This window comes from Musca vetustissima, unplaced genomic scaffold (genome assembly GCF_032173495.1).
Source record: "Musca vetustissima isolate MV318-11 ecotype Yass unplaced genomic scaffold, APGP_CSIRO_Mvet_v1 utg2113, whole genome shotgun sequence".
NCBI classification, from domain to species: Eukaryota; Metazoa; Arthropoda; class Insecta; order Diptera; family Muscidae; genus Musca; species Musca vetustissima.
In genome coordinates, this window is record NW_026882469.1 from 257142 (window position 1) to 272753 (window position 15612).

Genomic DNA, 15612 nt, shown 5'->3' on the forward strand with positions numbered 1-15612 from the left:
CTATGGTAGTCCCAAAAAATACTCTTTAAAAAATCCACGCCTATGGTAGTCCCAAAAAATACTCTTTAAAAAATCCACGCCTATGGTAGTCCCAAAAAATACTCTTTAAAAAATCCACGCCTATGGTAGTCCCCAAAAATACTCTTTAAAAAATCCAAGCCTATGGTAGTCCCAAAAAATACTCTTTAAAAAATCCACGCCTATGGTAGTCCCAAAAAATACTCTTTAAAAAATCCACGCCTATGGTAGTCACAAAAAATACTCTTTAAAAAATCCACGCCTATGGTAGTCCCAAAAAATACTCTTTAAAAAATCCACGCCTATGGTAGTCCCAAGAAATACTCTTTAAAAAATCCACGACTGTGGTAGTCCCAAAAAATACTCTTTAAAAAATCCAAGCCTGTGGTAGTCCAAAAAAAAAAAATACTCTTTAAAAAATCCAAGCCTGTGGTAGTCCAAAAAAAAAAAATACTCTTTAAAAAATCCACGCCTGTGGTAGTCCCAAAAAAATACTCTTTAAAAAATCCACGCCTGTGGTAGTCCCAAAAAAATACTCTTTAAAAAATCCAAGCCTGTGGTAGTCCAAAAAAAAAATACTCTTTAAAAAATCCACGCCTGTGGTACTCCCAAAAAATACTCTTTAAAAAATCCACGCCTATGGTAGTCCCAAAAAATACTCTTTAAAAAATCCACGCCTATGGTAGTCCCAAGAAATACTCTTTAAAAAATCCACGCCTATGGTAGTCCCAAAAAATACTCTTTAAAAAATCCACGCCTATGGTAGTCCCAAAAAATACTCTTTAAGTAATCTACAATTCTGCTAGACCCTGAACAAATATTCTTTAAAAAATTTACGCCTCTGGTAGACCCTGAAAAAATATTCTTCCAAACCCTGAAAAAATATTATTTAAAAATTGACGCCTCTGGTAGACACTGAAGCAATATTTTTTGAAAAATTCACGCCTCTGGTAGATCACGAAAAATAGTATTGAACAAATCCATGTCTAGACCCTAAAAAAGTATTCTTTAAAAATTCTAAGCCTGTGGTAGATCCTGAAAAATCTTAAAAATTGTGGTTATTCAAATAAAAGAAAAAATGTTCTTGGCAAATTCCAAAGTAAGGCAGGACTAAAAAAAAATATTTAAAAAATCCAAATCTTTGGAAGTGTTTGACAAAATATATTATTTTGAAAAAAATCTTCAAAAATTCCACGTCTTTAACAAAAAAGAAATTAAAAACTTTTTGCCTACAGATAGCCTTTGACTAAAATTATTTAAAAACGTTATGCCAACGAATTGTCTTTGACAAAAATTGTTTAAAAAATCCCTAAAAAATCTAGACAAAATCCATGCTTGTCCTAAAAAAAATCTTTAAAAAAAAATCCAGAAAAATGTTCTTAAAAAAACCTACAACTGGTTAAGTCCTTCAATTTTTTCTTAAAAAATTCATGGTTGGCTATAAAAAAAATATTCTTTATCGGGAAAAGTTTGTTCTGATCCTGGCCAAAAATATTCTAAAATTCCACTATTCGGATATTTCAAAAAATATTCTTTAAACAATTCACAATTTATAATAAAAATATTGTCCATCTCTTATTAAAAAATTAATTCAATTATTTCAGTTTTGAAATAATAAATACAAAACTATTTGAACTTTTCACAAGAAATTAAACAAATCTTAGATGTCAAAGCAAAACAGAAATCCCTCATAACATTTTTGAAAACTACAACAACAAATGATTGCGTGCAAATACACTTTACAAGAATTAAGAAAAAATCGAGTTTTGTATTCAAATAATGCAACACCACCAGCAAATGCATTGTAACGCATCAACTAATGGGTGGACGACTGGACAGACAAATAATTTAATTTGGCTTAAAAAAGCTAGAAAACGAATTAAGTCAAGCTCAAAAATCAAACAGCGACCACTTTAAAGTATAAAAACTTCTGCGAGGCCAAGAAAATTAAGCAGTTCTCGGTTGCATTTAAGCAGTGGCCACCAACAACAAGCAGTATCGGGTGTTTTCTAATTTTTGTTTACTAAGACAATTTCAATTCAAACAGTATGAAATTCGTAAGTTTGAAACGGATATTCGGATATTGTAATCATAAAATAATAATAATTTAAATTTTTCATTTCAGTACATTTGCCTAGTCCTCGTCTCCATGGCCGCCCTGGTCTACTGTGATAACATTGACAAGGATGCCCAAATCCAAAGTCTAATCAATGAAGCCGCCGATCCGGAGGGTAATTTCCATTATGCCTTTGAAACCTCAAACGGTATACAAGCCCAGGAGGCGGGCAATATTCAAGGGGCCACTGGCTCGTACAGTTACATTTCGCCAGAGGGTGAACGCATCTCTCTGAGCTACACCGCCGATGAGGAAGGCTATCATCCTGTGGGAGATCATTTGCCAACTTCACCACCAATTCCAGCTGAAATTTTACGTTCATTGGAATACATTCGTGCCCATCCACCAGCCAACTACCAAGAGAAAAAGTAAACAAACAAAAATGGAAATCCGTTTTCTTTGGGGAATAGATGAAGAGAAAATATTATAATAATCACCAAGTTATATAACCATTTGTCGGACGAGGACGAGGAGAGTGTTATTTTATCCCTTCATTGCAACCATATTATGCCATTATTATTTCTTATCTTATATCTTATCGTTAAGAAGGCTGTAAATACACGTCAAATGTTAGATGTTCTCAGTTATGCTAAGTTAAGGAGAAAATCACATAAAATGTTGTGAAACCGAAGCAAGCAAGCAAGTCAATAAAATACATATATATATATATATACTCAAAGAATCCTTTTGACAAATTTTGAAAATCGAAGCTTATACTTCAGATAACTCTTGACGAAACTGTATGATGATCCTTGAACAAAATATGCTAAAATAAGACTTCTGCGTTTATCTTGGGCCTTATTCTAGACCTAAAAATATTCTCTTAAAATTTTAAGCTTATTTTAGAACATACAATATATTTATACCCCTCACCACACTGTGGTACAGGGTATTATGTCTTTGTGCATATGTTTGTAACAGGCAAAAGGAAACGAGATAGACAGATGGTTCCTTTTGAGAATATGCATAGAATCACTTTCTAAGTCGATTTATGCATGTCCGTCCGTCCGTCTGTTCATGTTAAATTGTAAACAAGGCACAGGTCGCATTTATTATTCGAATTGAATGAAAATTGGCACAGCTAATTCAAGGACAAACCCTATTGAAATTGGGAAAAATCGGTTCAGATTTAGATATAGCTCCCATACATAGTTTCGTCCGATTTAAGGTAAATGGTGCACCAAAATGCCTATATATCTTCAGATTTGCATGAAATTTGGCACAGCGTACTGAATTAGGTCTAGAAAGATGTGTGTTAAGTTTCCTGAAAATCGGTCCAGATTTAGATATAGCTCCCATATATATTTTCGTCCGATTTAATGAAAATTATGTACCAAAGTCCCCATATATCTTTCGATTTGCACGAAATTTGGCATAGCGTTTTGAATTGAGTCTAGAATGATGTGTGCTAAGTTTTGTGAAAATCGGCTTAGATTTAGATATAGCTCCCATATATATTTTCGTCCGATTTAAGGTAAATGGTGCACCGAAGACCCTATATATTCCTCGATTTCCACAAAATTTGGCACAGCGTACTGAATTGAGTCTAGAATGATGTGTGCCAAGTTTCGTGAAGATTCGTTCAGATTTAGATATAGCTCCCATTATATTTTCGTCCGATTTAATGTAAATGGTGCACCAAAGACCCTATATATTCTTCGATTTGAACGAAATTTGGCATAGCGTACTGAATTGAGTCTAGAATGATGTGTGCTATGTTTCGTGAAGATCCGTTCAGATTTAGATATAGCTTCCATGTATATTTTCGTCCGATTTTACATAAAAAAAACACACACACAAAATTATTATCGGATCATCACCGAAAATTATAGGAGTTGTCCTTGACCATAACTGGAATCTCATGGAAATTTTCAAAACGGTCAGCGCTATATTTCCGCCCTCTAGTGTGGTTTTGGGTTACTAAATAATGTCTGAATACGTAAGCACCTGTAAATATTTAAGTGTAACTCCCACATCTGAGTACATACGATAATATAATTGGTATCAATTTAAAGGTCAACCACTCCTCTTGAACATACTATCAATTTCTCAGTTCTATATCCTTCAGGAGTAAATATATACGGCATAGAAAACAAAATTTGTCATTTTTCACACAAAAGTCAAAATCACGGTCCATTTGACCCGCTAAATATTGACCGATCTTTATCAAAACAGACATGCTTATTCTTTGGCCCGATCCCCTTCTCCATTAAAACATTCGCGGTGTTTGGGCTATAATTGTGGCCTCTGGAGCGAACAGAAAATCAGACAAAAGTAAAGTTTTTGGTCCATTTCATCCCCTAAATATTAACCGATCTTTTCCAAAAACAATAGGGGTCTTCATTGGCCAAACCCCATCCTACATGCAAAATTTCGTGAAGATTGGTCCATAACTGTGGCCTGTAATGGACAGACGGACGGATGGACGGACGGACATACATGTCTAGATCGACTCAGCTATTCGAGATATGACGATCGGTATACTTAAAGGTGGGTCTAGGACCAATGTTTCGCGGCGTTACAAACTCTTGGGACTGCACAAAGCTATAATACCCTGACAACATAGTTGTGTAGGGTAAAAAAATCCACGCCTGTTTTGATTGTTGAAAAAATATTCTTTAAAAAAATAGTTGTTGATCCTTGAAAACTCCACGCTTGTGTTCGCTCTGAAAAAATATTCTTCAATGCTGCACGCTAGGTAGATTTAAAAAATATTCGTTAAAAATCCAATTTTAGTCCTTGACATGTATTTTTTAAATGTCTACTACGTGGGTCTTGTAGTAATGCTTGAACAAACTCACGATTATTTTAATCCTTGAAAAAAAAATTTAATGTACACAATATGTGTTGAATAGTAATTTTTATTTCATAAAGACACATTAATGACATTATAAATATAAAACACCATGTCTTCTTTTCACTTTTGCATCCTTTTCCTAGAACGCCCAAATTTCCTCGTTCGTTTCTTCTTCATTTTCATTCCACGATTTTCCGAATTCGGATGTGACTTTATATATTCCAATGAGCGACGGATGTAGTCCGGCATTGGTGGTGGTGTTGGCAGATGTCTACCAACAGGATGAAAACCATTCTCATCGGCCGTATATTTCAGTTCAATGACTCGTCCTTCAGGAGATATATAATTCACTTCGCCCGTAACTCCCACCGGATTGCCAGCCTCCTGGACTTGAATTCGATTCGATGTTTCAAAGGCATAATAATAATTTCCTTTTCGATCGGGTCTTTTATATTTTGAACGTAACACTCGGGCTCTGCGGTCGATAAGACGGCCATAGGCCAAGGAGAATAACGTCAAGAGAACGAAGAATATTGACTGAAAATAAAAACGCTTTTTGAAAAACAAATCCAAATGTGTTAAGGGATAAAGGATGTAAATTTTAAATTACCAAATTCATTTTGCATTCGAACTATTTTGGTTCGTTCGAATTTGAGATGCTTTCGAAAACTGTATAGAACTATTCTAAACTAATGTAGTTTTTATATATTTGAAAGTTTTTGTTTCTTAAATGGTATTTTCATCACACACACACACACGTATTGCAACTATTTTTTTTATGGATTCTTAAATATTTAATTCGGGAGTTTCCTTAATAAAAATTAATAGAAGTGAAAAAGTGGGAAAATTGAAAATGATAGCCATAGCGAACACATCGCCCACATTCAGTTAAATTTATTGTGGAATCTTAACTTTCAAAATAAATTTATTGCCCATAAAATGTTAACATATTTTAAATGATGCATTTTCAAAGTGTACACAGTGCCACATAATTTATGTGTGATATGCTGATTTAAAAATATATTAACTTTTTTGTTAACAATAGCATAACAAATGATAACAGACAATATATTTATCTATTATGGCTATTCAAGCATTTCAAAATAATATTCAATATATCTAAAAAAATAATCTTCAATAAATTCAAAATTTTCGGCTTTTTATTTAATTTAATTTAATTTAAAAAATCGCCACTTCAGTTGGCCTTGGAATAATATTCTTTAAAAATTCCAGGTCCTATTCTTTAAAAACATATTATTCTTAAAAAAAATACATTATAAAAATATTCTTTAAAAAAATCACGTTCCGGATGTTGCTTTCGGATGTTCCTGAAAAATATGTTTCAAAAAATCCACTTTTCGGTATAAACACTTACTTACTTAGCTGGCTTGTAACAGAACTTTCGTTCCATAAGCCGAGCTTAGAAAAGATTTACAGGCGCGTCGGTCTTTTGCGCAGTTTTTCCAATTTGAAAGACTATTTTCGGCAATGTTGTCTTCGACTTGATCTGTCCATTGTATCCTTGGGCTTCCCCTTCTGCTTGAACCATCAGCTGGTTCGCTTTTATTTCCCTTCTGGACTGGGGCATCTTCATCCATTCTAGGGATACGTAGTGGAGCGCAAAAGTCGACTTTTAGACTTTTCGATTTTAGTCTCTGACCAAAAAGTCGATTTTTAGACTTTTCGATGTTTGCCTTTGACTAAAAAGTCGATCTTTCGATTTTGTCAAAACTGTTCAAAATCAATCTGTTCTGTTCAATCTGTCCAATTTTCGACTTTTACTGACTTCTGCAAAATCGACTAAAATTTGATTTTTTATATGAGTTATTGTGAACAGATAAAGTAAAGTTCCGGAAAGTGGAATTTTTGGGTAATTTGAGCTTTGTGAAAAAAATCAAGTATTTATGAAGAAAATCGAAAGTCGATCTTGAAAAGTAGACTTTACGATTTTCTCGTAGATCAAAAGTCGACTTCGACTTTTAGACTTTTCAATACAAAAAGTTGATTAATCGATTAGTTGAAAGTCGATTTACTTATCCCTAATCCATTCTCACAACATGACCTAGCCAACGTAGTCGCTGCAGCTTAATACGTCTAACAATGTCGATGTCCTAGAATAGCCGGTACAACTCATGGTTCATTCGACGGCGATAGATCTTTCGGAGAATTTTTCTCTCAAACACTCCAAGAGCTGCCTCATCTGCTTGCGTAAATACCCATGCTTCAGATCCATATAACAGCACGGGTAGTATCAGCGTATGGTAGAGTGTGAGTTTGGTCTGGCGGGAGGTGGCCTTGCTTTTGAGTTGTTTGCTCCGATCATAGTAGCATCGGTTGGCTATCCGAATTTCAAAACTGATGTCATTCGTTTTATTTATGGCGGTACCAAGGTATATAAAATCTTTGACTACCTCGAAGCTTTGTAATCCTCAAGTTTGTTTCTACAGTTGGTAATCGGCGTAGGCGAGTAACATGTGTTGTTTGGTGTACAAAGTGTCATTTCTGTTCATCTTTGCTTCTCGTATGACCTTTTCCAGCAGGATGTTAAGAAGGTCACACGATAAACTGTCACCTTGTCTGAATCCTCGTTCGGTAATAAAGAGCTCCGAGAGGTCCTTTCCGACTTTAACTGCTAATCTTGTGCCAGTTAAAGTTATCCTGCATAGCCGAATTATTCTTGCTCTTTCTTTTTTTCTGAGAATACATTTCTTTTCTCTCCTTTTCTCCCGATAATTCTCCATCGCATTACGTGTTGTTACTGTCCGCAGGGTTACCCTATACGCTGCGTTTTTAATATCAGTAGCATTACGATACTCCTGATCGTACCACGGATTTATTGCTGGTGGACTTTGGTATCCAAGTGCTGCAGTTTGTAGGGAGTGGGCAATTCTCTGTCATTGTGCTTCTATATTATTATCGGGACCAGGGGTGCTTTCGTCAAGCAGTTGGGTAAGTTGAGCGGAGTATGCTTTTGCTATCTGTTGTGTTTGCAGCTTTTCGACGTAAAATTTCCGTGTTATATTAGATTGCACCTTTGCTGCTACATTAAGACGGCCAGGGCAACGATTATATGCTGTTTCTAGGCGCTCGTAAAATATGTCGTTGGTCTGTTCATCTTCGGTCGGAGCATAGGTGCAAATGAGACTGATGTGGAAGAACTTCGCTTTTATACGGATTATAGCCAATCGCTCATCTACTGGAGTGAATCTGGAGACGAGGTCTTTTATTCTATTGTTAACCATAAATCGGCAGCCGAATTCACGTCTCGTTTCATGGCAGCTATAATACAGGGCGTAATCATCTGATTTACTTACGCCAGTCCCTTTCCATCGCATTTCCTGTAGGGCAATAATATCGGCTTTGTACTTCTTGAGTACATCCGCCAAAGCAAACACTGCGCCTGTTCTGTGCAACGTGCGCACATACCAAGTGCAGATTGCCAGATCGTGGTCCTTTATACGTTTGCGGAGGTCGTCAATATTAGGGGGGTTTGGTTTTATTTTTCTGTGCTTTTTCAACCCATTTTTTATAGTTCTTATGGGTGAACTCGCGGCACATATTAGCTCACTATTTCATCGGGTGATGAAAATAGCTCTCCAGGTGGCACCGCGGGGAGGTCAGTGTCCACAATTGAGATGAAAGAGGGACCAAGATAAGCCTGGACTTCGCCATGTTAAAGCCAATAAGAGCCGTTGCCATGAAAAAATATCCCCTTCTGTTGACCCGACATATATTCTTTAAAAAATTCACACCTATATTTCATATATACAAATTTTATTTTCTTTTGATTTTTTTTTTCTTGCACTTATAACAAAATCGCTCAACTTAACCTAAAAACAAAACAATGAAATTGTATATTTATTAAATTTTTTATAAATCTATCAACAGCCTTATAAAAATAGATAATGGGATATTCATGAAACCTAAGGGGGTGGAAATCGTCCTTTCGCCATCTTCTGCAGCAGGGTTGTAACTCTAAGGATTGGCTAATGTGAAATTATTAATGTTGTTCCTTCAATTGTGGTGGTGGATGGGAGCGGATATATTCCAAGGCACGCAAAACGTAGGCAGGTACTGGAGGAGGTGTAGGCAAGTGATCACCAACTGGATGATAACCTTCCTCATCGGCGGTATAGCTTAAGTTGATGTGTTCTCCTTCGGGTGAAACATAATTCACGGAGCCACTAATACCAGCTGGATTGCCGACAGCCTGGACTTGTATGCCATTGGAGGTTTCGTAGGCATATTGGAAGTTACCCTCTGGATCGGCGGCATCATTGGTAAGACTGCGAATTTCGGCATCCTTATCAATATTATCGGCATAAATTACACCAATGCAGGCAATGGCAGCTAAACAGATAAACTGAAAACACATACACACAAACACACCCCATGTTAATCATTATGAAATTATTATTATTTTGAAAGGTAGGTGGTTAGTATTGAAAACTTACGAATTTCATTGTTACGTTGTGTTTGAAATATCGATTGTCTTCTCACTGGAATTTACAATTGAGAACTGTGTGAAGTGATCAGCCAATCAATGGTTTTTATACTGTATATCCGATAAGCCCGCTCCCACCAAAAAAAGGGAACAACCATTGACTTTTTTTGCCGAACTAAAAAAAACTCACTAAACCAGTTTCATTTTTTTTGGCTAATAAACCAGAAAAAATCCTTTTGCCGCAGATGACTTTGAATTTTTAAAGTCTGCGCATATCTAGACATACGGACGGATGGATGTTCATAGGGACAGACATTGCTGCAGTCAATATCACTTCGCCTTGAATGAACTTCAATGCTGCTGTTAAGGAAGTCGCAGCATCCAGAGAAACAAGTCTTCTTCTTTTTATGTTTTTTAATACGGATTTTAATAATGTTAACATTAAACATTTACAAAAAAAAAAAAAAAAACAGACATGTTCAATGTCTTACAAAAAAAAAAAAAAATATTAAAACAATACATTGCTACTAATACGATACAGACGGTATTTTACTTTGCTCTTCAGGGGGTACTCTCTGTGGTTAATAATAATTCGATGCGATTTATTCACAACAATAGGACGTACATTTTTAAGGAATATTTATTAAGCAACAACTAAAGCGTTGATATTTTGGAGAAGCATTAACGGAAGCAAGGATTTTTGTAAAGGACCAATATTTTTATAAAAGAATTTTATTAAAAGAATATTTTTTCAAAGGACCAACACAGACGTAAATTTATACAAGAATATTTTTCGAAGAATCAAAGAGAAACGTCGATTTATTTAAGAATATTTCTTCAAGAACCAGGACAAGCATGGATATTTTGAAGAATATTTTTTTGTTTAAGTAAAAAAGAGAAAGTGGATTTTTTAAAGAATATTTTTTTCTAGGACCAGGACAAGGGTGGATTTTTAAAATAATATTTTTTCAAGGACCAACGTGATTTTCATAAAAAAATATTATTAAATAATATTTTTTTATGAAACAATATAGACGTGGATTTATTTAAAAATATTTTTTTAAGAACCAATATAGACGTGAATTTATTTTGAGAATATTTTTCCAAGAATCAACGGGAAACGCGGATTTGTTTAAGAATATTTTCTTCAAGGACCAGGACAAGCATGGATATTTTGAAGAATATTTTTTTTATTCAAGGATTTTTTAAAGAATACTTTTTCTGGGACCAGGACAAGCGTGGATTTTTAAAAGAATATTCCCTTCATGGACCAGGACAAGCATAGATATTTTGAAGAATAGTTGCGTGGATTTTTATAGAATATTTTTTAAGGACTCAAAACAAGCGTTGATTTTTAAAAGGATATTTTTTCAAGGACCAACACAGGAGTGGATTTATTTAAGAATATTATGTTTATGAACCAAAAATAATATTCTAACACAGGTGTGGATTTATTTAAGAATATTTTTTGATGGGCCAAAGGAAGTGTGTTGTTTTTAAAGAATTTTTTTAAGGAACAAATATTCTTTAAAAAATCCACAAGCATGATTTAAAAAAAACTTTTTTCATGGACCAAAAGATGTATGGATTTTTTAAGGGCCAGGACAAGCGTGGATATTTTATAGATAATATTTTCAAGGACCAGGACAAACGTGGATATTTTATAGATAATTATTTCAGGGACAAGGACAAACCTGGATATTTTATAGGTAACTGTGATTCTAAACCCATGTTTCAGGATTCCAATTCTATCGGTCCACCCACAATTCAAATTATACCAAATTTTGTACACAGCAGTGCCAATTCCAAAACTTCCTACATACCCATACTGATACTACAACCCCACACTGATACTAAATTCTAGTTTTAGGATTCCAACTCTATTGGTTCACCCACAATTAAAATTGTACCAAATTTAGTACACAGTAGTAGGAATTTCCAAAACTTCCTTCCTACCCCAAACCTACACTCCCACAGTGATCCTAAATCGAAGTTTCAGGATTCCCACTTTATCGGTTGAACCAAATCCAAATTGTACCAAATTTAGTATACAGTAGTACCAATTTCCAAAATTTCCTAAATACCCCAATCCTACACCCCCACACTGATACTAAATTCAAGTTTTAGGATTCCAACTCTATCGGTTCACCCACAATTCAAATTGTACTAAATTTAGTACATAGTAGTGCCAATTTCCTTACCCTCCTACATACCCAAATCCTACACCTCCACAGTGATCCTAAATAAAAAATTTCAGGATTCCAACTCTATCGTTTCACCCACAATTTAAATTGTACCAAATTTATTGCACTTAGTACAAATTTCTAAAACTTCCTTTCCTTACCCTCCTACATACCCCAACCCTACACCCCACAGTGATCCCAAATCTAAGTTTCAGGATTCCAACTCTATCGGTTCACTCACAATACAAATTGTACCAAATTTAGTACACATTTCTAAAACTTCCTACATATTTCAATCTTACACCTCAAACAGTGATCCTGACTCCAAATTTCATGATTCTAGCTTTATTGGTTCACCTAAAATTCAAATTGTACCATAGTTAGTACCATTTAGTACCCATAAGTATTATTTTCTTAAACTGAGTCCTGACCCCAATCCTACACGCCTACAATGATCCTGACTCCAAATTTCATTGTTCGCGCTCTATCGGTTCACCCAAATCCAAATTGTACCAATTATAGTACGATTTAGTACTTTTCGTACACATAAGTAAAAAATTTCCAAAACTACGTACATATCCCAATCCTACACTCCGATTGTAATGTTAATTTCAAATTTCAGGATTCCAGCTAGATTTGTACCTTCAAAATAAATTTGTACCAAATATAGTACCATATAGTACTTTTTGTACACATGAGTACACGCTTTCGAAACCATCTCCTTAAATGGACTCTACATCTCTAACCCTAATTCGCATTCCAAATTTCATGTTTTTAGCTCTATCCATTAACATGCTACGAAATTGTACCAAATTAAGTACATTTTAGTACTTTTCGAATAGTTCCAGTTGGAATTTCCAAAAACTCTTTGGTATATCTATCCTACACTCCATCGGCGACCACCAATCCAAATTTCAGAGTCCTAGCTCTACCGGTTCGCTAAATACAAATGGTATCACATTTAGTACTTTTCGTACCATTCTAGTACTAGTTTCTAGCTTCAGCCGTTTCGTCTGGGCGTTGATGAATCGTTAAATCAGTCAGTCAGTCAATCACTTTACTCTTTTTTCAGTATAGATTAGTACCTTTTAGTACATTTCGTACCGTTATAGTACGAATTTCCATAAACCCAGCCTTATCTGTCACATTTGGACCAAGAGTGACCCTCACCCAAAATTTCAAGATTCTAGCTTCAGCCGTTTCGTCTGGGCGTTGATGAATCGTTAAATCAGTACAGGTCACATTTATGATCCGATTTTGATGAAATTTGGCATATGTCACTCATTTGGTCCAAGGATGAACCCTACTGAAAATCGGTTCAGATTTAGATATAGCTTCCATATATAGTTTCGTCCTATTTTATGTACATGTACATGGTCCGATTGAGACAAAATTTTGCACATAGTACTGAATTAGGCCCAGATTGATATATGCGAAGTTTTGTTGAAATCGGTTCAGAATTAGATATAGCTCCCATATATAGCTTCGTCCGGATCCCGATGTTCCACCGAGGAAATTCCAACGGTCTTAGAAAGAATACATGTCTGGCTCTGGTACAGACCATAGTTATGGACCAATCTTGACGAAATTTTGCATGTAGGATGGGTTCTGGCCAATGAAGACCCCTACTGTTTTTGGTAAAGATTGGTTAATATTTATGGGGTGATATTTGTCTGATTTTCTGGTTGTTCCAGAGGCCGCATTCCGTCCGGATTACGATGTTCCACCGAGGAACATCGGAATCCGAAAATTCCAACTGTCTTAGAAAGAATACATGTCTGGCTCTGGTATGAACTAGGATTATTGACTTCGCTTTAAAATTAACAAAATGGCGGACCTTTCAAAAAATGTTTTTGAAAATCGCCGATTTTTAACTAAAACCCAAGTAAAAAATTAGGAAGATCTTCACCGATTGGCTTTATCCTAGTTCATACGATAGCTATACACTCACAGAGAAACGTGTAAAAATTTGAAATCGATTGGGTTATTAGTTTTTGAGTTATCGTGCCCGCCATTCGCAAAAGAGAAAAACGCGTTTAAAGTTTGAGAAGCCCTTCAGCCGTCCCTTGATGCTGACACAATAAATCGGCTATATCTTCAAGAGTTCTTGAGATTTTCCTTGAAATTTTGTAGGGACATTCTTGAATAAGTGTAGAGTCGAATTATATCAAAAAAAATGTTTGACCCTGAGAATGGGGGGTCACTATTAGATAGAGCTTTGAATTTTTCACATACATTGATGCTACTTCTCGGAAGTTTCGTACTGAAAATGGCATTGCCAAGCTGAGTCGATCTAGACATGTGTGTCCGTCCGTCCATTATATTTTGTAAACACGATACAGGCCACAGTTATGGACCAATCTTCACGAAATTTTGCATGTAGGATGTGTTCTGGCCAATGAAGACCCCTACTGTTTTTGGTAAAGATTGGTTAATATTTATGGGATGATATTTGTCTGATTTTCTGGTCGTTCCAGAGGACGCAATTATGGCCCAAACCTCGCTAATTTGTAAAGATAGGTCAACAGTTAGCGGGTCAAATGAACCATGCCTTTTGTGTGAAAAATTACAAATTTTTTCTATGGCGTATAGATTCACCCCTGAAGGACATATATCCGAGAAGTTGATATAATATCCAAGAAGAGTGCTTGCGTTGTCCAGTTATGGTCAAGGACAACGCAAATAATTTTTGGTGATGATCAGATAATAATTTTGGGGTGAAGTGGACCGAAAACTTAATTTTTTGTTTTTTTTTTCGAGTCGATCTAGAGACAATTGAAAGCCGAACATCACAACCCAAGCCAAGGTGAAGGAATCTGGACAAGTATTTAGAAGGGCTGTGGGTGCAAATATCACGAAATATTGCCCAGACTCGGAATAAAAATCCGAAGAAAGTTAGAGTTCCGTAGTAGTTGTGTAGGGTATCGTATGGTCGGCCCCGTCCGACTAGTTTTTTTTAGATATATTAAGGTAACGTTATATGTTAGTTATTCTGAGGATTTCAGAAATGTTTTTATACGAATAAGTTATAATTTGATATTTTGGGTTCAATATCATTCCATTTTTATACTCTAATTATAGCTATGTGCAGTCCCATAAGTTTTTAACGCCGCGAAATATTGGTCCTAGAGATAATTTGTAAACCCGATACAGGCCACAGTTATGGACCAATCTTCATGAACTTTTGCATGTAGGATGTGTTCTGGCCAATGAAGACCCCTATTGTTTTTGGTAAAAATCGGTTAATATTTAGGGGATGAAATGGACCAAAAACTTTATTTTTGTCTGATTTTCTGGTCGCTTCAGAGACCATAATTATGGCCCAAACGTCGCGTATTTTTACATGGAGAAGGGGAGCCAAAGAATAAGCATGCCTGTTTCAATAAAGATCGGTCAATATTTAGCGGGTGAAATGGACCCTGAATTTTGTGTGAAAAAGGACAAAATTTGTATTCTATAGCGTATATATTTACTCCCGAAGCAAATGATAGTATATCCAAGAAGAATGGTTGACCTTTAAATGCCTATAATTTTCGGTGATGACCAGATAATAATATTCGGATGAAGTGGACCGGAAACTTAATTTTTTTTGTTTTTTCGAGTCAATCTATAGGACACAGGAAAGCCGAACATCACAACACAACCCACGGTGAAGGGAATCTGGACAAGTAATTAGAAGGGCTGTACTGAATATTAGTAATATTTGTTGACCTCTAGTCGGTCAAAAGGGTGCAAACATCGCGAAATATTGTCCATGCTCAGAATATAGAACCACTGAAAGTTAGATTACTGCTCTGCTCACTGGTTTTAGTTGAAAAATCCAAGTTTGTGCCTCTGCTGGTAAATTAAAAGCCAAATCAACAGATATATAGATTATGGAAAAAATTTAAAACCTGCTCAATAATGCTCTCCCATAAAATACTATCTCGTATCGATTCTTCAAATAATAATTTTTAAATAAACAAAATATTAAATGCTATGCATTGGACAAGTAAAACATCGTGTCTATCATAAATGCCATAAAACGATGACGATGTTGTTTTAATTATTGCGT

At 35.4% G+C, this 15612-nt stretch overlaps 2 protein-coding genes across 2 annotated transcripts; one reads left to right on the forward strand and one right to left on the reverse strand.

The window, feature by feature from the left end:
• The first annotated feature begins 2153 nt into the window (after positions 1 to 2153).
• Positions 2154 to 2506, forward strand: LOC133328929 (pupal cuticle protein Edg-78E-like). Its single transcript, XM_061537437.1, has one exon. The coding sequence runs from the start codon at positions 2168 to 2170 to the stop codon at positions 2504 to 2506; it is 339 nt and encodes a 112-aa protein (XP_061393421.1). The 5' UTR covers positions 2154 to 2167.
• Positions 2507 to 8923: 6417 nt separating this feature from the next.
• Positions 8924 to 9394, reverse strand: LOC133328928 (pupal cuticle protein Edg-78E-like). The gene is made up of 2 exons (XM_061537436.1): positions 9386 to 9394; positions 8924 to 9294 (listed from the first exon to the last, which is right to left on the reverse strand). The coding sequence occupies exons 1-2, from the start codon at positions 9392 to 9394 to the stop codon at positions 8932 to 8934; spliced, it is 372 nt and encodes a 123-aa protein (XP_061393420.1). The 3' UTR covers positions 8924 to 8931.
• Between the last annotated feature and the right edge of the window lie 6218 nt (positions 9395 to 15612).